The sequence below is a fragment of the Falco punctatus genome (assembly GCF_963210335.1).
Source record: "Falco punctatus genome assembly, chromosome: 9".
NCBI lineage: Eukaryota > Metazoa > Chordata > Aves > Falconiformes > Falconidae > Falco > Falco punctatus.
Window position 1 is genome coordinate 9053499 of NC_137589.1, and position 24548 is coordinate 9078046.

A 24548-nucleotide genomic window follows, 5' to 3' on the forward strand; every position below is an offset into this window, starting at 1 on the left:
TACTATATCCATCTTTTACTTCGCTTTTTCCTGTCATTCATGTTTTGGGGTTTTTTTACACCTTTGTTTTTAAGGCTGGGGAATGTTAGCAGCCTGGTACCATTAATGCATCTTCCCAACAAGACAAGACTGAGCATTAATCTAACCATAGAAAAACATCATGGGTCCCATTCTGAAAGGCAGCGAGTGCCCTCATCTCCCATTGATGTCAGACCACATAATGTTAGGAGTGTTGAGGTCTATTGTTCGGTCCCATTTTTCCCCATCCTGTGGGGTCCTGCCGTATATTCATTAGAAAAGGCCATACACGATAATACACTGATATAAAACAAAACATAAGTCCCTCATGCATTTTTGTGTGTTTACCAAACTCCTAGCATCAACAGCGTAATTCAAAATACATGCAACCGCACACACAAGCAGTATTTTCCAGATGGAAGAAGCTCTTGCAGGGGTTTGTCTTCCTGAAGAAATGGTATAGCTTCTAAAATCCAGGAAGCCCTCCCAATGCGGTTCCTTACGTAAACAGGTAGGCACTCTGCAATTCCCAAATCAGCTAACAAAAGCAAGAAGAGAAGCCACATTCCTGAATCAGGCAACTGGAGGAGGAAACCTAAACATCACCTGGACAACGGCATATTCTTTAACCTGAAATCTGTAATACAGAATTACTACTTACTTTAATTGAAGTGTTTCTCATCTGGAAACACAGCCACACTTAGAAAGCCTTGTGTTATTACCACCGAATCTTTATTATTGCTATTTTAAAGCCTGGTATTGTGCACACAGAAGTAGACCGTGGTTTGTTTTGGAGGAGAGGAACAGGGGAAGACCTACGGGTCAAAGCCCAGCTTAGCTAAGCAGCAGGTTTACACTCCAATTCTTCTCATCGGGATGTGCAATTCAAGCCAACTGTTTTCCCGTCCTAACCACCCAGCCGAGTTACAGCGCTCGAGCCTCCAACGAGCGCGTTTATCCGGAGAAAAACAGTGTCACTATTTATTCAAAGGCACATCTGCTGGCGCCCGGCCAGGCAGCCCCTGCCAGCCGCCCGGCTTGCAGCGGGGACTTTCCGTTCTGCCCGGGCAAGAAGCGGGTGCGGGACACCCCCGGCGGCCCCGAGGGGCTCGGAGAGGGGGGGACCCCTGTGGGTACGCCTCGCCCCGGCCCCAGCCCACCCCCGGCCCCAGGAACCCGCCGGGGGGGGCGGCTCCCACCGGCACCGCGAAGCGCCCGCCGCTCCCCGCCGGGCACCGGGGGCAGCGCGGCCGCCGCCCGGGAGGGAGGGCGGGCTGGGGAGCCCGGGCCGTGTGCGTCCCACCCCGGGAAAGGGGGACCCCCGCCCGCAGCCTCCCCACCTTCGGGAGCGGGGGGCCGCGCTGCACAGCCGCTCCCGGGCCCCTGCCCCAGCGAGGGTGGGCGGGAGCAGCCGCTGCCCCCCGCCCCCCCCGGCTCCTCCTCGCCCCGCGCCCCCGGCCCCACTCACCGGCCGTCTCGGCCGGCGCCCCCGCCACGCCGTTCAGGTAGAGGATGGAGAGCAGGTGGGGCTGCGTCTTCTCCAGGGCCACCCGCAGGTCCTGGAAGTGGTCCCGCTCCTTGGCCAGCAGCAGGGCGATGAGCAGCTCGGCCTTCCCGCCGCCCGCCGCCTCCAGGTCGCGCAGGTCGCGGGGGCCGAGGGCGCCGGCGGCCTCCAGCAGCTCCACCACCTTGTCCACCTCGGTCATGGCCTGCGCCAGGCTCTGGCGGCACTGGGCGAGCAGCTCCTTGTGCTTCGGCTCCATGGCCGCGCCAGGCCAAACTTCGCCCCGCCGGGGCCGCGCTGCGCCGCCGCCCCCCGCCCCCGCCGCTCCGCCACCGCCGCCCCCCGGGGAGGCGCGGGGCCGAGGCGGGGCGCAGCCGGCCGCCCTCCCCCGGCAGCCGGCGCTTCTGCAGCGGCCCCCGGCCGAACTTCGTCCCGGGGAAGAGGCGCGGAGCTGGGGCAGGAGCTGGGCCGAGGGCGGCTTCGCCTGCGCCTCCTCCGAGCCGGGAGCCGCCGCCGCGCTCCCCCTCAGGCGGCCGGGGAGAGCCGCCGCCAGGGGCTGCTGCTCCTCTTCCTCCTCCCGCCGCCTTTCCGCGCCCCCCGGGCGGCGAAACAACTTCTCCTCCTCCTCCTCCTCTCGCCGGGAGCCAGAGGCGCGGGCAGGGCGGCCGCCGCCTCCCCCGCCCCGCTGCCCCCCCGCGGGGCAGCCCGCAGAACTTCGCCGCCGCTGCAGGCCGCGGGCGGCGGGCGGGCGGCCTCAGCGCCAGGCGCCTCCTCGCGATCCGCGGGCGCACGCAGCCATGTTGGTTGCACAAGCTGCCGCCTGCGCCGAGCCGCTGCTGCGGCAGCGCATTGCCCGCCTGCCCGCTCCGCTCCCGGCCGCCCCGCCGCTGCCTCTCCCCCGGCCCGGCCCGGCCCGGCCGCCTCCCGCCTCCCGGCCGTCAGTCAGGGGCTCCCCGCCGCCCCCCGAGGCGGGCCGCTGGGGCAGGGCCCTGCCCGCCCTCCCGCCGCGGGCCAGCCTGCGGGAGCCGTGCCCACCTCCCGCCGGGGAGCCGCGGCAGCCGGCCCCGGGGCGGCTCGGCGGGGAGACAAAGGCTCCGCGGCGGCGGGGCGGGCGGGCTCCCCCGGGACTGCGGGCCCCACGGGGGGCGCCGCCTGCTGCCGGGCACCCGGGCGGGCAGCAGCCTCAGCCCTCGATGCACCCTGAGCCGGGAAAAACAAAACATCCCGGTCGTAACAGGCAGCTGGGGCTCGGGCCGTGAGAATGTACGGAAAGGCGAGTTCGCAAACCAAGGAGCCACACGTGAGTAGCAGCTGCTGGCTCATCGGACCCCCGAAAGCCGTTTCATCGGCGTTCCGTGAGCCACCAGAGAGCGGGTGATGTACCAATCGAGCACCCATGTTTTGTTTAGCAAGAAAAAGGGAGAATCACAACTTTTCTGTCCGAAGCAGCCCCCCAGCATCGCTGCGCCCAGCGGTGCCTGGCTCTGGCAGGGAGCGGGCGGCAGCGCGGCCACCAGCCATTACAAGCTTCAATTCATGCTTTTTTATGAAAAGACTTGCCGGTGTGTTTCTGATACCCCGCAAAAACAATGGTGGCTGTAATGACACAGAAAGAGCGCCACAGATATGGTATTAACCCCACTACACCCAGTACCTGAACGCCTCCTGCCCGAACACTTGTGTGCTTTGTTTAGTGCACAAGGGGAAGCAATTGTTCCCCAAAATTGTCTGTTAACACACCCATTTGGAGAACTGGAGTGCCAAACTGAGTTTCAAGTCACGTTACATAGCTGAACAGACAAGGACGGTGATGTCTCTCAGATGTGAAAACAGCCTGGGGTTACGTGCATAATCATCGTATGCATTCTGCTGCTATTAGTGGAGGCAGACACAGAATAAAGGGACTTAGGGATTTTTCCTCAACCTTAAAAGTCATTATTTAAAAAAATACTTGAAAGTACGGCATAATTTTGAAACAAGTTTTTTCACGTTTGGGCCATTGTTACTTATGCTCTTGTAGATTCATTTCTTCTAATTTGCATCCGTGGTTTTCTTAGCAACTGCCTTTACTAGACAAAATACACAGAGATTAGCTTTGTTGGCTAGTGACTAATGTAAATTCCTGCAACCTGCGGTCTTTCTAGTCCATTTAAATTTATCAGAAAAGCTGCCTATTTCTCTCCAGTAAGTTGGGCAAAGTTTAGCCAAGTAAAGTGATCGTACATTCCAGAAATATTGGTTAACACCGGTATGCATTAATTGTTGTCTTTCACTCAGCAAAACAAAATAGAAATAGACCACAGTGAAAAACTACCAGTGAGAAGCGCAACCTGCCTTGTGTCACCTGGTGCACAGCCATCGCAGCCACCACGCTCAGCCCGTGCCAAGGCGGTCAGTCCCCTTCCGTGCCTGCAACGGAACGTCGGGCGAGTCATTGGGCAACTGAAAGGCAAATTCATGGGGAGACTGAACAAAGATGGCACAAATTGTTCAAGCATTTCCCAGTTGTTAAGGCTTTGTCGTCTCAGCAGTCCTTTAACAGTATTTTTTTATCGCATGTTTTAGGCTTAGATGGTTTCCTGTCAAGAAAAGGAAACAAAGAAAAGGTAAAGAAGAAAAGAACCAAATTTCATTATGGGGCATTATGAGGAGAGCTGTACTTGAGATCTATGTGACAGTCCTCTGCTACTTGAAATAATAAAGAACAGTCTTGGTTTCTGTCCCCTGCCTGCCTCAGCGCTCCGATAGGTGCCCTGCACCCGAGCCTGCAGTAACGCAGGGCTGACATAGTTCGGGCAGGGCACAGCTCGGGTATCTTGAGTCCCATTCCAAAGTCTAGAGGGAGGTGTGCCTTGGCGAGTGTTTGCTCTGGACTCCATTTACTCCTGCCTTTCCCAAATGTGTGTCTTAGTCCTTTGCCTTCTCTTCCAAACAAAGTGTCAGTCTCCTCATCCTGCGATGCCTGCCTCGCCTTTTGCTTGCAGACCTGCGTCTCCCATTGCCATTGCTCAGATCGCGCCAGGTAGGAGGTAAATCCCTGTCGTGTTGGGTTCCTTTCTTTCTGGCAATGCAGTCTCTTAGACTCCATTTTTCTTGCAATTGGCAAGTCCTCTTTGCTCTCCGATAAATTCAGACAAATTCCTCTCTTTCATGGGTCCAGCTGGCTGGCAGTTGCCTGTATAAGAGAGGGACCTTGCTGCTACCTCAGTCGCCTGGCTCAGTATAGACCTTCCCAAGCAAGTGCACAGAAAGCCTTCATAAAGCTTAGGCATATATGCCATCTTTGAGGACTCAAACCATGAAACGTATGCAAAATTATTTTGCCAGAAGTTTAGGTAGTGGCCAAAATTCAGATCACCACAGGACCCTGGAATCTACAATCCTACTGCCAAAATAAGCAGCAAACCCAATGTTCAATTAATTCCTTCCTCCCTATCTCCAAAAGAAAAATAAATAAATAGGCAAAACCTTTGGTTCCCCCACCAAGTTTTCAGAAAAAAGAATATATCTGTGGAATAAATTTTCAGAATTAAAATCTAAGTTAATAAAAGGCAGATCCCTGAAATGAATTGAAGTCTACAACTTGCACAGACTATGCAAGAATCAACCAGGTGTTTATCAGAGTACCAAAAGGCAGGCATGTGGGGTTTTTTGTTTTTTCTTTAAACCAAATAAAAGGAAGGATTTTTAAAAATGTAATTAAATTGGAGCTTTGACATAGGATGTCACAGGTGCTTACGTAAAATTGGATTCGAACCACAACTTGACAAATTATCAGGGTGGGTGGGGGTGGGGAAGATCAGTAGATTTTTCTGAGCTTTGGAGAAGCTTTCCAAATCTTTTATACTAAGATTTGGAAACCAGGCTACTGAGGATGTATGTTTTTGGGCATTAGAAAAAACACTGGGTTTCTGAGAGAGCATATTAGGCTAGCCTGTGCAGTCTGGGAAGCACATTTAAGGGACAAGATAGGGACATGGAGGCAGAAATCAGGGTTATTTTTATGCCATTTTGTATCTTCTTTTCAGAAAGAAAAGGAGAAACACTAGTGTTCCATGCAGAAATGGAACCTTTCAAATGCAGATAAAGCATCCAAAGCTTAAGAAAGTAGCAAGACCTTGGGAATGATTTTCAAAAGCAGAAACTGGCATTTGAAAAATCAAGTTGGGTATTTGCTTGGTACATCTGCCCCTGAAAAACCTCCCTCTGAAGATTTAAGATGGGGGCAGCCAAGTACTTTCAAGTCCTTGTCTTGCAGAATTTTCTGCTGGGAGGACAGGATCATCCGCAGCACAAGCATTAGGTTTCAGCAAGCCACAGTATGAAGACTGTTTCTGTTAAAAGTCCTCAGAACTCTGCAGTATATGAAATCCCAGCAAATTCCACAATATGAACTACAGTACCAAAAAAAAAAAAAGATTAAGATCAGAATCAAGAGCAGGATTCAGCCTCTAGTACAAGAAGATTTTGTTCCCGTAATTGCCATTACACCTTTTTTTATTATGCAATAACCATCATGCTTGTGTTTGCAAGCTCAGCACATTCCCTGAAATACAATGTTGTGTCATACGTTTGCATTAGAAACTAAAAAGAGATTCAAATTCACATAATCCAGCATATAGTTCTTCCCGTACAAGTCTATCTTCCATACAGGTCAGACAGCTTCAGACTGAAACCAAGACGACTCTGAGCGTCGTGACAATCAAGCAGGAAAGAGGAGAGCAGAGGAAAAGGGAAGGAGAAAGGGGAAAAAAATATATTAAAAAAAGTAAAGAGCAACAGAAAGGAAAAGCCTACCTGCTTTCAAGATGGATTTTGGGAAGCTAGTAAAATACGTTGCACCTGCAATGGCAAGGGCTGCACGCAGCAACTGTTCTGTCTTGCGAAATCTTTGTTCCCAAAAGCCATCAGGTGATGAAATTTGTATTCTGCATCGGTCATCCACACACTGAGTGATGCTATTGAACTATGTTAGCTTGGTATTTTCTGACAGGTCAGCCTTTAGAAACACCCAAAAGAAACTTTCTTATACTCACTTTAATAACTCTTTTAGTAGGACAACAGTCTGTGCAAAAAATACCTGCCACTCTTTTGCAAATAATTCCTCCTCCTCCGTACCCACCTGCTTACTGCTGCCTGAGCCACAGCAACAGCTCTGCTCGCTGTACTTTTACCAATCCCCTCCTCAACGTCAGCAATCAGAACCAGTCAGAAATCCCAATGGCCAAAAGTAGAGGATTTTCTTTAGGATTGGGAGGGTTTTTTTATTTTATTTAAAAAAAAAAAAATGGGAGACATTTTATTTGATTTTTGGTTTTTGAAGCCCTTAGGATACAGGTCTTCAAGCATCGTTGGCAGCCATGTATGGTAGAAACAGTTTTGCAATGAAAGCTAAGCTTCTCACATAATCATGGGATTCAAGCAATTAAGGGTCTAGAGAAAAATACTGAGATTTACAGTAAATTAATGGAAGCTGGCAACACTGTGTGGATCCTGCGAAAGAATACAATCTCCAAGACAGGTATATGAAAAATGCAAGTTAAGTTAAGATCATTAAGTTAAGATTAGAGCTGTCTAGATACATGGTAAACACCACAGAGATTTTATAATAGATGTTATATGAAACACTAGCAGCTAAGCAGTTCTCAATAGAAGCTTAGTTTTTCAGGTGGATGTAACCCACAGACAATTAATTAGCATTTTCAGGATAGGAAGGTGCTGGTTTAATGGGGCAGCAGATCAGAAGATCTCATTTACACATAAAAAGGAAAAAAAAAAAAACAATATACCAAACCCCAAACATAACGTGAGCAGTCTCACTATTGCCTAGGAAAAAATATTTCACCTGGCAGTATCGCCTCCAGGAATGGGTTATGCCCATAAATCCTGAGATCCTCAGCACTGGTGCTGGAGCTGCAGACCAAGGGAGCTGCTGTCAGCCTCTCACAGAAGCACAAGGATCATTTATCTTCCTAAAAATGTGCAATCGTGAACTCCAGGAAATGGTTTCGCTCTTTCTTAAGTGAGCTTCTATGACATACAGCGTGAAGGAAAGCAGACCAGAGAATTATATTCCCTATTTTTTTTTTCCTCCTGCAGCCTTAAAACCTATCAGTCATTTCCTCTTGCACAGCACGAGGCAGTTTTCAGATAGTAATTATTTTGGCCCATTCCCTCTCTGGGCAAATTAAAATGAAGAAGATCAGACAGTTATTCCAGTCAGCTTCAAGAGAAAGAGAACACCCTGTCTGCTGAAGGTTTTAGATTTCCAGGGGCTGCTGAAAAAAAAACAAATTAAAAAGATTGTTTTACTTAAGCAACTAAAGATTTGCCAGTTAAAAGAGGACGAAAATGCCTTCCTCTAGGGCAGGATACCCGGTGGGAAGAGTGGGTGGGTGGGCAAGGGCAGGGGGAAGAAAAGGGGAGGGAAATTCGCTCCTCCTGGAGCTGTGAACACACACAATCACTTCTGTTTCCCAGACATCTGCTTCTAAAAACAGGCAGCAAAGGGAAAGCGGCGATCCTGCAGGGGCACGTTACCGGTGCCTACGGGGCTGTAAGAATTTCAGCTTCCGCAGGGAAGGCGCCCTGCAAATACATCCCAAGCACCCGTCTGATTAGAGCAGAACCGGGGGGTGATTTCATTTTCTTTGGGAGACTGGGCTGACTTGTGATGTGGTTAACTTCTGCAAGCCAGCAGATGTTAAACAGCCCCTTTAAAAGCTCTTGCTTGCAGTTTGTTGTTGGGTTGGTTTCTAGGTCAGTTTTCAAGTCAAGCCAAGAAAGACTTATTTATACCGACCAGTTGCTTTTACTTCTTTTGGCATGAATGGGGAGATAAAAGCAAATGGGTGCCCTCAGCATCCCTAGATAACTTCTATGAACAAGCTGGTAAGAGGAAAACCCAAACTGCAGTTGAAGGAGGTGGACAAATGGAATAGCAAGTGCTCCAGAGAAAGCCTTGGCACAGTTTCACCACCTTCCTTGTTCTTCCATCAGCAGCGAGGATTTTACCAACTGGATTTGAATCTAAAGGCTCTCGAAGAAGGAAAGGTATTTTCTTACATTCCATTTCATACTTGAAGCCTCAGATCTGCTTAAAATTACATAGGAACTTTTAATAGCAAGTGGCTTCCCATCTTACTGACGTGCAAGACTTGAAGAGCTGAATACATCTCAGTTACAAGCGAAGGTTTTGAGGGTCTCCAAGTCAATGAAAGGACCTAGGGATTAATCCAGGACTCTTTGCAGGTGACATTGATTTGAAAGGGCTTTGGTTCAGATGCCTTGCTCATTATCTACCAAAACACATACAATTCGTTTTACCGTTAAAAAATGTAGTATGTCAAAAAAAAAAAAAAAAAAAAAAAAGCAGCCAGAAAGAAGGGAACTTGTTTTGATAGACTACCATTCCTCTCAGACATCAGCCTGGCGGGTATAGGAAGAGCAAAAAAAAATCTGATCGTGCCTAGCAGGCAGAAATGACAAAACAGAGCTTTGGAAAGACTTCAGGGCAGAAACATGCAGAGCCACAGGGGACAACTGCCTGAGACACACAAAAATGCCCGCTTTTACAGACTGTGAGCACGGGGCAGTGCTTTAATCGTGGGACAGCTGGACTTGAAGAAAAAGGCTCCTGATGCTAAATAGAAGCCGATAGTCCCTGAGAGAGCTCCAGGGCAGGCTCTAGTCCAAGCCCAAAGGGAAAGGAGACAGGTACGCATGCAACTGGGGCTCTCCGAGTTTCTCTAGATACCCCACAACACCCATCTTTCCCCACGTGCCTGAAGAGCTTGTCACACTGCTCGTACGTTTTGCAGTACTTAAGCTAAGGGTGGAGGGACAGAAGGGGCTGCCCAGCTCCTGAAAAAAACCCAGTACCCAGCTGAACTGTGTGTGAGAATAGACCAGTACTCAGATTTGGTTGGACTCCAAAAGCTTATCATGCATGGAAGCAGATGAGTGGGATTGTGGGGAGCATCCAGCTGGAGGGAATTAGTATTGCTTCATAATGAAATGCTCTAGCATTCGGAATTAATCTGTTTTATGATACAGGAGAAGCACTCCTAGGGTACTTTCATTACTTGTGTACGAAACTTTGTGAAAACCAGGCAAATGTAGATGGTCAGGAGAGTGAAAAATATGCCGGTCTTCAAGCAGAGCCCATGTGTCAGACCCGTAGCTAAGACGTGAACTGCTGTTTGTTGATTTCTGTTTACATAAATACTGCATAAATGCCATATGCTTCCGATTTGAGAAGAGATTTTTACTTTTAACATTGCAGGATATTCCTTGACTGGAGGGAGAAATTATTTTTGTAGGAGCTAAACACAAGACTGAGGTTACAGTGAGAATAAAGTCAAAGAGGAACCCTTGCACGACTTGCTGTACTCAGGCAGAGCGCATTTATGGGCCAGGTTGCAACTGAAGACCGAGGAGTGTTTAACATGACAAAAATACTGGACTTAACTAAAACCAGTTCTGAAAACAGTAGCTAACGTGAAATGAAGTAACTCCCAAGCTACTCTCCAATTTAGAAGGCAAGAGGAATACAGTCTGTGCGCCAGCCTACATGCCTTGGCAGGGATGGGAAAGCCAGCAGAGACTTCCAGAATGAAATAACGTCTCAGCTTGGCACAGCGGCAGCTGCGTTACCAGCTTCCACAAGGTTTGGTCATCCAGTTTAAACTGAGCTACAAATCTCCGACACATCCATATTTTTTCCCCCTCGTAACACAAATGTAAAAAATGAAACATGCAACAGTTCAAGATGAGGAGTCTTTTTTTTTTTTTTTATAGGAAAATGCCATAAAAGTTATTTAGAACTTAAATTATTAAGAACGACAAGATTTGTCAGAACTGATCAGCAAACAAAAAACCAACTCCCAAACCAAACAGAAAATCCCCACCTCGACACAAAATGGAAACAAACATCCTGAGCGTGCCCAGAAAAAGCAGAAACATCTGAGACAAAATCCTGAGCAGCATGGAAGCCTTAAAAAGGATTTTGGTTAACATGATTCTTTCTGGATCAAGTCAGCAATGATGTTTAGAGAAGTGTCATGCGATTGCTTGAAACTTAAAAAGATGCATTAACTGGTGGGAGTTTGATGGATAGAAATATTTAATATAATTCATATATCAAAGCTCATCCAGTTCGGCCGAGTTAGAGTTCTCTAATGGGTTTCCAGGGGACTTGAATGAAGCCCCAATTTGGTAATAAAAAAACTGTGTAAAAGAATAACTGAACTAAGAAGTCTCCAAGTCTGCTAGGGATAGTCCGTGAAGGATATATACACTTCATCAGCAAGGCAAGCCAAGTATTATCCTTTTTACCGTGGGCTATTTGTACTGTTAGAATTTTTTTCCCTTCACTCGTCTTCAGAGCTGCCACCCTCCCCCTCCAAGAGTATTAACGGCAGCAAAGAGCTTCGCTGCCCTCTCCTTTCCCTGCCCGAGTCAGTGTCTGTCCCGCAGCTGACTGCGAGAGCAACTTCCAGCCTTTTTCCGCTTTCTTTGGAAGATGAAAGAATAGTAAGAACTATACATGGCAGATGCTGATCGCATTGTTTAATCCACACATCCTGGCAATAAAAACCGAGGAAGACAAGTACGTGCCATTGACCAAGTGTTCTGTGGCACATGGAAGTTTTCACGAGCAGAGTCCCTTCACTCACCCTGACGATTCTAGCATCTCTTCTCACAACCATGCTGCTGAAGAGACACTATTAACACTCTTCAACAGTCGGAATCTAACCTACAGCCAGCCTAAAGATTTCCCCAGGTCATACAAGTGTGCGGCAGCAACAGTTAATTGTTTCTACATGTGCCAACTACTACCAAGCTGCTGGGCTGATCCCCGCTTCTCCTTATTTTTATTCTCAACAGAATACACACAAGCACAAGCAAGCGAAACAACATTGGTGTCTGAAGTGGGAAGGACCAGAAGCAGGCTAAAGGAAAAAGTAAATGGAGAATTAAACAGCTGAATACGGTTTTCAATGCTGACAAAGAGCCACATGAAGCTGGGATGCCTTTCTTTTCAGTTCAGAGTATGGATACATTCCCTTATATAATAAGGTAATTTTTTAAAAAAACCTTATTTGACCATAATAGTAATTTCGATGGCAGTAAATTTCCACATCCAGATGTGCTGAGGAGACATTTTTTCCTTGAGTGGTTTAATCCTCCTGCAGGCAAAGGATCCCAGTAACCTTGCCTGGCTGAGCTGCAGCCAGCCAGTGGTACTGGTTGACACAGCCCTGCTGCGGGGCAGCAGTGTCACCAGCAGTGACAGTCACCACGGGCCCAGAAGGGAGGATTCTGTGTGAGAAACAAGGACAAGAAGAAAGAAAGAAATGTAGAGGGGAAACTACAAAATGCACAGCACTGGCATAAGTCAGAAGACCTAAGTGTCGTCTTAGAAATGGAATTTTAAAGGAAGCCACTAATGTAACTGGAAAACATGTGCATGAGCCAGCAATGTGGAAGAATGGCATATGGGAAAGGGAATGAGCTGTCGAGTGGGTTTGTGAAGACACCTACACATCCAGCAAACATTGCAGCGGGGTTGGACTGCAGAAGTGCAGGGGTGAGTGCAGAGTGAGTAGCTAGGTGCACCCTTCCTTCCAGTGTGTGCAGGAAAGATCCCCTGCTCGTGTGCCCTGCGGCAGCGCGGCACGCACCACTGCGGGTGCTGCAGGCCTGCACCGTGATACGGCCAAGGCCATCCTTGTAAGCTGCGGGTTGCCCTTGAGTGACAACAGCGATGCTGTGAATCAGCCCGAGTTGAAGAATCCGCGACCTGTGACTGTGTATTGCTCAGGCTGAAGGGCTTCGTTCCGTAGGAAGGGGGATTCTGAGAAGCAACTCCTGTGTGAAGTAACAGAGGAGAAAATAGTATCACAGGGCTTCAAACAGGGATGAATCGCATCCCACTGCTAACCAATTCTTCTCAGAATCCAGCAGAATTCTGAATAATAAGTTGCACCAAATGATTCTTAAGTCTCACACCTAACTGGCATTTTCTGGGACTCCTGAAGTTTACTGGAACAGACTCACTGTTGCTTTTGCATTTCTTGGCAATTCATTTTCTTTGTTTTGCTTTTAAAAATCTGCACAGTTTAACATTTCAAAGGGGTGCATGCAGATAGAATTACCATATGTATTGAAAGATTCCTAACCAACACCCACTATCAAAAGGAGGAGAATAAAATGCCTGTGGTTAATAACCCAGATACCTGCTGCTTCTGTAAAGAGCTTCACTTCTGGTCAACAACGTCTCCAGCTGACGATACAGCAATCACAGACGAGAAGGGAATTTGGTACAAAATCCTTTGGGGTACCCCAGCTCTCTGTGGACTGTTAAAAACACAGTCACAGAGGCACCTGTACGTCCTCTTTTACCCACGGACTAAACTCCTCAGCATTATCCAGCTTTGAAATCCACAAGATCACAGCACTGTGATGGCAGATGTTCATTGCAAGCGGTCTTCTTTCATAACAACAAAAAAATCTGTAGAGAACAGCTTTCCTTTTCCAACTGTAGTGAGTTATCCATCTGACCTCCATAGCTTATGTAGCCTTCCTTCTAGGAATTTAATTATGCAATTTCTGTACCTTGGTCCAGTAGCAGGACTTACATATTATTAAAAACCTCACATACAGATTTTCCCAGAATGGTTGTGATCTAACTGCAAGTATCAACACTAAGAGACAGATTCCTGCTTGCCTTCCAATTACAGATATGATCTTCCACGTGGGCCGTACCAAAACCCAACACACAAAGCAATTTTTACAGTTAACTGTAGGTTAGCCTTGCAGGTAAGGAGCTAAAATTGTGCAGAGTTGGTTGAAAGAATATTATCACCAGATACAATAACTGAAGGAAATAATTCAGGGTTATCAGACACTTGTTAATAGTCATTAATGAACAAATAGTTGAACAAATAGAACTATCAGTTGTCACAGTAAACTCCAGTACATGTGATGAAATCTTAGTTCTCAGGAATACACATCATTTTTCCAGCTATTTCCATCACTTCCCTGGGACTCCCTGTAGAGATTACAAACATCTGTGAGTCATTTTATCTAGCTGGTACCTTTCTGTACCCCCACCCCCCACCCCCACCCAAGAGATATGAACTTCCACACCATTCTGCTTCCATACCCCCTTACTTACCTTTGCATTCCCTGCCTTTTCAGCTTGCTTTCCTCAACACCTGCAGAAAACACCCTATTCCTGTGCAACGTCCACCACACCCACCATCATTGCTTCCAAAAGGAACATGCAATTACTCCTGATCTCACAGGCTTGAACTCACGAGACAGACTCTTTGGATTAAGAAACACCTTTTACCATCTGATGCACACAGTGGCTTTATGTGTAACTAGAAGACACTGTGGTGGTGAAGGATTCAAAGCAGCTCACGGCCAGCAGAATCCCTAAGCACAGCCAGTCAATACACAAGTTCTCACCCCCAAAATGGGAATTGTTACACATATGGTAGGAACTAACACAGCTACAGGCATCCCTGTGCCTTTCAGACATTAAAGTGGAAGTCATCTTTCATAAATCTGGCTGTGTTCAGCTGTCCGTACACACACAGCGCCTGCTTCCTATTATTGTCCATCCTAAACGTTGGTCTCCTGCATGTCCCAGCAGCACCTTCAAGTGTTTTGAATACAGCCTTGCTTTGGGGTTCAGCAGCAGCCGAAGATTGCGAGCTGCTACCCAGCGAGCTGCCAGAACTTCATGCTTGGGAGCAGCTCTTGGAGCCGTACTTCAGTCTCTCTGTGAAGAATGAACGCAGATTGTAACAATCATTGCTGCGTGCAAAATGCTGTGACAAAAGAGACATCTCGCAGTACAGCTACGGCTACGCTCTTCTCCCGCTTGCTAGGAGCAACTTGCTATCTTACCTCAGGAATGACTACAGCCTTCTACTGTAGAAGAAGCTTTTTTATTATTATTTTTTTGTAGCTACTTTTTTTGTTTGGTTGGTTTTTCTGAAGCCAGATAAGGCAGAAGATAAGCAAGTCCTTAGTTGGGAAAAGCCATGTCTGCATTCTCTTGGCTTCTTTAGGAAAATCAATTCCCTTAAAAGTATATGCTTGAGGAAGGAGATTAACAGGTAACCTTCCTTCCCATAGTTGCATTTCAGCCCGCAAAAAGCATTTTTAATAGAAAAATGAAGAATTACTACCCAAACCCCTTTTCTCCCAAAACAAAACACTGCTCTCTAGTGGAAGATGATGATACGATCTAACTTCACTTGAAGGAACGTTTTAAAATTTTCGTTTTACTAGTTACAGGAAACCTTAATTCATTTTCACAAGCACTGACACACAAGAGTCAAAGGGCTTGTTTTATTTCAGCCTTTCAGGTTTTCCTGTGAGATTTTGGAATTTATTCCTCAAGATAAATTTGCTACGCATTGGTATCAATGCTGTAATCACATCCAAATAACCTGCCAAATATTTGTGCATTAAAATATTAACTATTTTCCCATTTGATCCCTTTTAGTTTTTCTGTTCTTGGATAATTTAAAAACCACAGCCCAATTTTTCATATTTTCTTATGCTTTTTCCACGTATTTAATGACTGACAGACTTTTCTAGGTCCAAGTACATAGCTTTAGCTAACCATGTTGAAGGTACAACATTTGTCAGTGACATTCATGGAAGAATTCAGGCAAACATGCGGATACTATGAAAATCTTCATCCTGTTGGCTGTGGGTTTCTGAAGACATTCCTGTCTGCAAGCATAGTGATACAAAATTAAGGAATTACCTGTTGCAATCATTCCTTCAGCTTACACAGAAACTGTAACAAATGATCAAACATTAAGGAGTATTTGTCCTGAAGAAAGCAAATTTTATCCTGCTTGTAGTTAATTTATATGATATAGCGTTCATTTCCTTGCTTTTTTTTTTTAATTTTAAAAGCATAAAACAAAAAAAGGAATAGCCCTCCATACTAAATCTCTTCAAGTTATGGACCAAAGCAGCACATCTCTACATTTTTTTCCAGCTTCCCATATTCTTAACAGGAAACCTATACAGCATGTGCTTCTGTTTTCTTACCTCTCTGCAGATGAGAGATGTGTAAAGTAGTTTCCCGATAAATATACTATAATAAAGTACTTCATTACTTTTTTTTAATGACATGTCTTAAAAAAAAAAATTGCTCTCTGCTTACTGGTTTGCTAATTAATTTTAACTACAATTTTTGCCTGCATAATACTTCCACCTTAAGTACTCTTCCCATACTATGGGGAGAGAAGAGTAATTTGCCAAAGGATACAGGTTAAGCAGTCACAGATTGCTGATTAGCATAAACCACATAGGTAAAAACTACAATCCTGCCAGGTCTATACCTAGTCTTCTATCAAAATCACGTAGGCTACACACACTGTACAATAGGAATGCACAGGCTTGCAAAAGCACTCCAGCTGACATGCAGGCAGCAGCAGCAGACGCTGCGCACCTGACCCAGCTCCACCACCAACGGCTGCAGCCCCTGGACGTGTGCTCGTCTTCCCTGAATGCTCCTAGCTGCATCCTGCATCCATACAGCTGCCACAGAAACGTACCGCACAGCCAATACCTACCCCTTCCGCAAGAGCCCCGGGAAGCAGTTTTCCTTAGCTTCTCCATTTGATTTCTTCATTGTCCTTTTCCACCTCTGCTCGCGTTCCACCCTGTTCCCACGGCTGAGGAGGTGTTGCCCCCACCGCTGAGCTCTGCCGCTCCCTTGCTACGAACAGCGCGGTCAGCAGATACTGCAGCCTTCCACCTACGGCCAGGTCTCCAGGCTGCTCCTTGGAGTTGTCACCAGATGAGCAGGTCATTTTCTGTGCTCCAAAGGTGGGGTGTCATTTGCTTGTTTTTCAGGGCAAAAGAGAGACATAGAGAAGCTCCCTCCATCCCTTAGTATCTACTGAAGCATTTTTAGAAATAATAATTCAGCTACTCCTATTGTTAGACAGAAACAGTGGAGATGGAAGGGGTTTTTTTTACCCACTCCACAAAAATCCCAAACTACCAACCTTGAAAGAATACAGACAATCTATCTGCTTTGCCATTTACTTGAAATTAAGACAAAACTGTTCGCAAGTTTTAGTAAAGTAGTATTTTCAGTAGATGCCACTGAGGAAAAATCAAGTAAATCAAAGTCAGTTTACAAACACTAACTTATCAAGTAGTTTCTAAGCCTGACAATTACAAAAAAGGTTACATTTGTTTTAGAACAGATAAAAAACATGGAGAACACTACAAATCAGTATAGGGATATTTATAACTAACTACATGATTTTTGGCAGCCAATTGCTGCTTCCTTAAAGCCACGCCATCAGCAGCGCTGACAGGGATCCGGGTACCACGGCAGGCTGCCCTGGCAGCTGGCCCTGCTGCCCCCTGCACCCCTGGCTGCGCAGCTCATACTTGAGATTCCTCAGCCACCCTCGGCTGCTAAGCTCTACGCCTAGGTTCTGCGGGAGCCGGACAACTATTACAATTTTCAGGGCATCTGGTGATCAAATTAGAATGGTAGTACCTAATTGCTAAAAGCTTTAGTCATTAGGCTATGGGAACAATTAGCGTCACAAGTGGTTTTACTGTAGGAAGTCCCCAAACAATTCTGAGACATCATAAATGTATCAGTGATGCTTTGCTACACAGACATGTTGGTAGTCAGGGATGTTCTGTTCTAGGGCTTCCACTGTTATCTAATCTAATATCTTCAGAAATGATTTTTTTTCTTGAAAATTTGACATTTAACTTCATATTTAATTTCAATTAGCACATGTATTAGAAAATAGAGGAAAATGTACAAAACTATTTTTTGAAGATGAAATCTGATTAAAGCTAAGAAAATTACTAGAAATGTAAATTTTAAGCAATATCCCAAAATGTCTTTCACCATTAAAAATGACCCTTAAAAGAAGATGCTTATGAGTGAAATCCAACAGCTAATTTGTTACTGACTGTACAGAAAGCCCAAACAATAATTACTAATTCAGAACGCTTTTGTAAACCATCTATTTTTGGCTGAAAAACTTAGGAAGCACATAGCCTGCTTGGAGGGTAAGAGGCTTACAAAAAATACAAACACAAGATAGGTTTTCTATTACATATTCATTTTGGTTGTAAATACCTCAGATTTAAGCTCAATAATTCTGAACTGTTTCAATAACTCAGCAAATGAGGGAGACTGAAGTTAAGTCATTCATAAATTAAATATGCACAAATATAATGCATCAAGAAACAAACACAAGGTCAACATTTTCTTTATCTCTGCCTCTCTTTATTGTGGTATTAAAGACAACGGCAACAGATGTGATTTACTTAACACTTTTAACACGTACAAGAGTTAAACCCACCATTTAAATACCATTTTGCTAAATTTACAAAAAAAAATCCCCCCGAAACAACCCCACCCTACCCCCAAAAAAGAGGTGGTTACTCGTTCCAGTACAAATCCCACTCATTTACATCTTCAGAAATATCTTTATGCACAAAAATGCCAAGCACTTCAGTAGGATTTCCCATGATAAAATGAAGTCATTATCCACAGGAAAGGTTTACGGGCTTTCACTCCATTTGGCCCCTTACCTGCCTTATACTTACATGTTTTAAAAGGAAGAGCTAGACTTTTATACTTACAAATCTGTAGATGGCAATCTCACTGAGATAACAGAAAAATTTAGTTTATTCTGAAATTTCTACTGTTAAAAAAGAGACAGTGAAATATATATGGCTTTTAGAGCAGATATTAAACATATTACATTCTCAGTCTTTACCCTGCCAAAATCTAGGCAGAGTTATACCTTAGTATCACACCGAAAATACAAAATAATTTCACAACAGCCATGCTGAATTGTACATCAGGTCTTCTCTGCATGAAGAATGATTTAAAAAATAAACACAGTGGCACTTTAAGACTTAACAGATTTAACTACATTCTCCAGATGTAGCCTTACACTTTTTTTTTGTTTGCTACATAAAGACAAACAGCAGTACCAACTTGCTCACTTTCAAATGCTGGACCATTCAGCAGCCTACTTGAATTTTATGAGTGCACAACTTCAGCTCTCCTCTCGCTCTCTTTCGTTTCTCTCCAGCCTTGACCCATGTTACGAGCACACTGAATATCCAAAGACAGCTGACAAGAAAACACTAAGATACTTCCCCTCCATAGCACCACGGTAAATTTAAATAAACTACACTAAAATAATTTAGAATCTATTTTCATTCTGAAAACTGCTCTAGTGGGCTAAAGATGAAAATACTTTCATGGATTGCCATGAAATAATTTGAAAACAGCTTCCCTTTCTATTTCTACTTTATATATTAAAATAAAACTAGGTTGTTCAGACTATCCTGCTCAATTATGAAACACTCCCAAAACTAAAGCTGCTGTAAATTACAGATTCCAGCAGTTTAATAGCTGCTATAATATAAGAAGCTATTTCTAATGTTCTTATAACAGTCTTCTCAGAATTTAGTAGCAGCTTTACAATCTACACCTTCTTGCAGGTACAACCCAAATCAGAATCCTGGGAAGGAAAACCATTTACCAGATAGTAACTTGGGATAAAACAATTTAAAAAAAAAAAACAAGCAACACAAACCACAAGCAAAGAGCAACTATTTCAAACACTTTCAACAGCACTCCTGAAGTTTTAACTCGGTATGAATTAATCAGACTCAGTTCTAGCCTTCTGAAGTTCCTGTTCTTAACAGCTGCACCTCCTGTTGAAAGGCCATTTCCAAATGCACTCCGCAACTTCACAGAACTCTCTTGCAATTTTGGGTTTTTTAATCAAGTCTGAATACACTTGTCTAATACTGAGTTAATAACAACTTCCATCCATTAACACAAAGATCTAGTTCTAGCACACGAAAAATAAAATTGTACCCGGCAAAATCCACTTCAACTGTATTTCCTCTCTGGTGCAGAGAAGCCTCCCCTTTCAGGGTCTGCACTAACAAGTGGTAAATGACTGAACAATTCTTTTGATGGTATTTGGCTTATCAATTCACAGTTATTAAGACACATAGAACAGATAATACACATTTCTTAATTTAAATGATGTTTCCTTGCCGTTTCTTGTTTTGCTATCTCGTATCACGTCCAAGTGCTATGTAACAATGGGAATATGAAATTCATTATCATCAAATATCAGAGGCCTCCTAGGAGGGGTTGATTCTTTGTCTGCTTTGTGCAATAGTTTAAAAAGTCCTGTTCCAATATTCATCGGAATTCCCATGATGATGCACTCGGAAACACCTAGGAAAAAAACCCAACATATTGACAATCTGAAGAGCAAGGATTTACAAAACTATCTCACTTGCCCCTTCTGTATGCCTTGCCTATCAGATCTCCAGGAACCTCGCATGGAAAAACCAAGATCTCCTCACTAGATGAGAAAGTCCCTCCTTAACCCCCTGGGGTTCTCCCAGAACCTGCCCCCCTCTGCACAGGGGGAGAAACACAACCCATTTTGAACTATTTTTGTACATGTTATGGTCATGAGATCAGTATTTTATATTATTTGAATTCTCAACAGGAAAAACATTCAGCCTAACCAAAACACCTTCTCTAGCAACAAGAGCGCTTTGGGTGGTTTGGTTTTGGTGAAGACACACTCTACTCGGTGCCAACAGCAGAGGATGAAAGGCACAGTTACTGCATGTTCATTCTCTGGGTGCTAAGACTTGTGTCAAACCTGGCCAAGTCCCCTTGAAACCCCCGCAGCTCCCCAGCGACAGAGGCAACCGTTGCTCTACCTGTGGCGCTTTGTGCATTTCACCATTTTTTTGTTTTGAATTTTAAGGTTTAGTCTGTCCCAACTATTTTTGATAGTTACAGCATTTTCACAGCAACATGCTGACATGTTTATATTCCCGATCTACTGAGGTATACAGCTTTTCCAAAGAACATCCCACATTAAAAGCAAGCTATCAGAAACCAGTGGGTTTTCGCTCTGCATACTGCTATGATCCAAATGACACTCGTGCATTCTCAGGAGTATCAGAGTTATCATCCTTCACATACTTGTTTAAGAAAATAATAATAATAAACAGCTGTACCTTTGACTGCATAAAAAATGAAAATTAATTTGCTCAACATTCTGGCAAGATTCGATTGATAATTTAAGATGAATATTATTAATGAATGAATGAAGATTTTTTATTTTTGCTCTTAGACCGCTGCTGCATTTCTGCTGCATATTCGCCAACATTATGCACTTAATCTTGTGCAAAGTAGAAGTCTTAGAAGTTGCTGTATATTTAGGTCCACTATTTCGTATAGCCGCTATAGCATGCACGTTACAATGGATAAAGGAAATACCTTTCTAACATGTAGCAGATTAAAACTTACCTAGTTTTGCACAATAGCCTTTCAACCTGAGCCAGCCACTAAACCATGGAAAATACATTTAGATTTTGGGAATCCTTCTTCCTTGGCAATCCTTCCATGTAAACACCCAGAAGCCTTCCCCTCACCTCCCTTATGCCTCACGGGCAATGTTCGCAGCATCTGACAATAGTCACGTATAGCAGGAAACATGCAGACAGAACATGCCACTAACAACCAAGTGGATGTTATATATCGGCTCAGACTAATGTATACTAGAAGCCAACGACAATCATATTGGATGGGTGAAGATGTCGTTGATGGCAGAAGAACTGCCAGGACAGCACACACTGCTCTAATGACCACCCAAGCCCCCTCCAGTGCAGGGTCTCGTAACACCACCAGTTATAAACTATTACAGATCTAAGCATCTGGCTGACAGCTATGAACTGCTGCTCTCACTTCCAGCTGGAAAGAAACCAGGCAGAGATGAAGCCAGTCATACTGCTCTTACTGCAGAGCTTATTTTTGACATTTCCCTTCCAGACCACCTCCTCAGCAATGAGTGTCACAGCAGTGAGCTGCAGCTCTCGGGTCCTACTCACAAGTTAGACATGAGAGCGCTGTTGGCTGCTTTTTGGGAAGGGGATGGAAAGGCAAACGGACTGTATCTCTAAGCAGTATCTTGCTGACTACTGCTGACGCTGCTTCCAGCATCCACTGGATGCTGCTGGTACTGGATGTATTTCTCTGGTTTAGTTGCAACCCGCTGTGCCTACTGAAAGGTGAGAGCAGCAATTCTTAAAAGAAAATGCTTGTTTATGTAGGCAAAGCACAAATCAGCTGTTCCCCATTTTCTTGGGGGGGGGGGGGGGGGGGGGGGGGGGGGAAGCATCTTTCAAAACAAAAGTGATTCAAAGGCCACATGGTCTAATGACTACACATTCAGGAGAAGCACTGATTTGAGATGCCATTCAGTACAGCACCTACAATTTGATTTTGGGTACATACTCATTTCTCTTGGCAACATTTTAACTTTTTCCTGCTCTGAAGATGCAAGCCCATGAGTGTGTAAGAGTCTTAACAGTAATTCTAAGAGATAGCTAGCGATGGCTGGGTCAGGCAGCTGCACCACACTTTTTCATACAAGCAAGCCAGTATCATCTCTTCATTTTTGGAAGACAGACAGCAATTTTCTGTTTTGTCCATTCCATCTCCTTATATGAACTAAAACATTTATATAGAAGGCAACACGAAAAGATCATTGGTTTCCACATTATTCAACATAAGATTTTAGCAGCTTAGAGAGGGCTTTGAGAAAACATATTCTTTACTTTACTGTCCAGGATTGAATCAGTCTCCCATAGGATCTTTGCTTTAACTATGGACAAATAATAATTAAAAGAAAAAAAAAAAGAAAAGAAAATCCCCCTCTTGTAGAAGACACTCATCTGGACGGTCAGAAAGTGGCAGAATTCTTAAAATACGAACTAGTGTATTATGTACTAGTATTACAAAGGTTTCTAACAGATTCCAGCAATTCAGAAAATACACTGTCCACAAAGCACTGTTTGAAATTGAGTACACTTTCTAAGACCATATAGAAATACATATAAACTAGTAAATCTTAACATGACATATTCATATTTCTGTATTTCATTCACACTCAGAAACCCCAAATGAGCAGTTCCAAACAGCTCTAGGACGGTAGGCTTTACAAAAAGATGATGAAGAGGGTGAAAGCTGCTTGACTTCTCCTTTTCTCTGTTTTATGTCCTAGATAGAGGCTTTTTAACAGATCATTCCAAAATTTATGTAGCTTAAAGGAGAATGAAATCTGAGAAGAACGGGGGCAAAGGAGTTTAAAAAAAGAAAAACAATATCCATTCCAAATATTAAAGTACACGGCAGAAACACAAAATTAAGAGATTAACAGAATATGACAAGACTAACCTACTTGAGTATTGTTTGGTTGTCTGTATGTGTGCATGCATGCCCTTGTCTGCATGTATACATGTATTTTTCAACTCTGATCAGATTCTTTCATGAATTGAGTGAGAAGATAATTCAGTTGATGTTAACAAACTTAACTTTAAAACTGAAGAACAGATACATTTAAAAAGAAATTTCTCAGGACAGGGATCTTCTCTGTTCTGTAAATGAGTAAAGTACTGATAAACAAGGTTCATAATTAAAAAAAATAATAATCCAAAACCGCACACACCATTTTTATCTGTTTAGAGCAGAACTAATTGAAGAAGCCAAGAACTTTGCCTTTCTGTTTGTTTCTAGGTACAACTGACAAATCAGATAAGCAGTCACTACGCACAGTAATGATTCACCTATGCTACCTGCAACATACATCTCTTCATACTTAAGAGGAATGAAACCAAAACCTAAATGCTGAATGGGGTTACTAGATTAGTTAAGCAAATCTATGTGTTGAAGATACACAAACTTTCACAACTTAAAAATGAGAACTCCTGATAGTGAGACAAATTTCCTGGTATTTCACTGAGCTATGTAGTGAAAAGTAAGCCCGAATTACTAAAACGCTGCTTTAAGAAGTGTACAACAAATATGCGACTGACTTCAAGATCTCTGATTGAGACTAGAAGTAGAGAAACATCAAGCAGACCTCTAGAATAAAGAGCTTAGATAAATCAGCCGCAGACTCAAAGTTTTTGACAGGTAAGCTGAACAGAAAGCTTAACAAGAGCAAAAATCCAGTGCTTTGAAGAGGTTTACAGATGCTCGGTAAGGACCACAAGCCGCAACAGAATTTGCAATACCTACCACAAACAGAATCCTTCTGTCCGAAGTAGGCAGCATCAAAGAGATGGTCTGCAGTCTTTTCAAACGAAGCCAGCATCAACACACTTTCCTTCATTTTTGCCAGTCCAAACCTAGTAATGCCCAGCACTTCACCCTTGATTGATGGAAAAAGACAGACTATCACAATTGTGGCTGGAGGCCTGCTGCTTGCAAAAGAAGCAAAAATCAAGTGAACAACAGAAATGTAGTTTTTACCCTAACACACACAAGTAAAAAGTTTACCATCTACAATATAGCGTTGTCATAATATGCTGCTTCACAGTTAAAACATCCTGAAGGATAACAGTTTGGTAGCAATCAATATTTACATCAAACAAGAAGTGATTATTCATACACAGAAGAAGCTTTTATATAGATTTTTTTTTTTTTTTTAAGCAAGAACATCGGCAAGATTGAAAGAAACATGGCCAGGAGAAAAAACATACAATTATAAAGTAGTTGCTGAGCTACAAAGTTAAATTGTAACAGAGCACTGTGCTGAAGCTACTGCTGATTGTCTACTAACAAATCTGACTTCATCTGCTAGGAGCTTACAGAAGACATTAAATCTTCATTTTTTCACTGTCAAGAAAAAAAAGTAATTAGCTTTTTAAGTTAACTTGGTTTATTTCTGCCTCTAACACCCTAATTATAACAGACTGCGCACAGAAGCACAAGTCAGAAGTACTGACAAAAGAATGCACGCTAGGAGCCCAACAAGTGTAAACCGCTGCACTTTGCTACCCTTTTCTACGATCGTGTCGCAGCTCCACGCGGCCAGCCCTGGGGACTGCTGCAGCGCAGTACAACAAAGCCCTACAGTTTTGGGAGAAGTCAGAACTCCTTCAT

General features: G+C 44.1%; 2 protein-coding genes across 8 annotated transcripts in view; both read right to left on the minus strand.

Moving 5' to 3' along the window:
- The window catches only part of DLG5 (discs large MAGUK scaffold protein 5), a 120394-nt gene extending 106802 nt beyond the window's left edge, over window positions 1–13592 (minus strand). The window contains exons 1-2 of one of the 2 annotated variants that reach the window (XM_080403208.1): window positions 12763–13592; window positions 1487–12394 (exon numbers count right to left, since the gene is read on the minus strand). In XM_080403208.1, coding sequence (XP_080259334.1) covers window positions 1487–1781 — 295 coding nt within the window. In that variant the 5' untranslated portion in view covers window positions 1782–12394; window positions 12763–13592. Of the gene's footprint in view, window positions 1–1486; window positions 12395–12762 lie in introns of those variants that run through there. The other variant, XM_080403209.1, reaches the window with a different exon arrangement.
- Window positions 13593–16276: 2684 nt separating this feature from the next.
- Window positions 16277–24548, minus strand: part of POLR3A (RNA polymerase III subunit A) — a 42508-nt gene continuing 34236 nt past the window's right edge. For 4 of the 6 annotated variants that reach the window (XM_080403213.1, XM_080403211.1, XM_080403210.1 and 1 more), the window contains 2 exons: window positions 23682–23814; window positions 17807–19814 (listed from right to left, as the gene is read on the minus strand). In XM_080403213.1, the coding sequence (XP_080259339.1) occupies window positions 19666–19814; window positions 23682–23814 (282 nt within the window). In that variant the 3' untranslated portion in view covers window positions 17807–19665. Of the gene's footprint in view, window positions 16406–17806; window positions 19815–23681; window positions 23864–24548 lie in introns of those variants that run through there. The other 2 variants (XM_080403212.1, XM_080403214.1) reach the window with 2 other exon arrangements.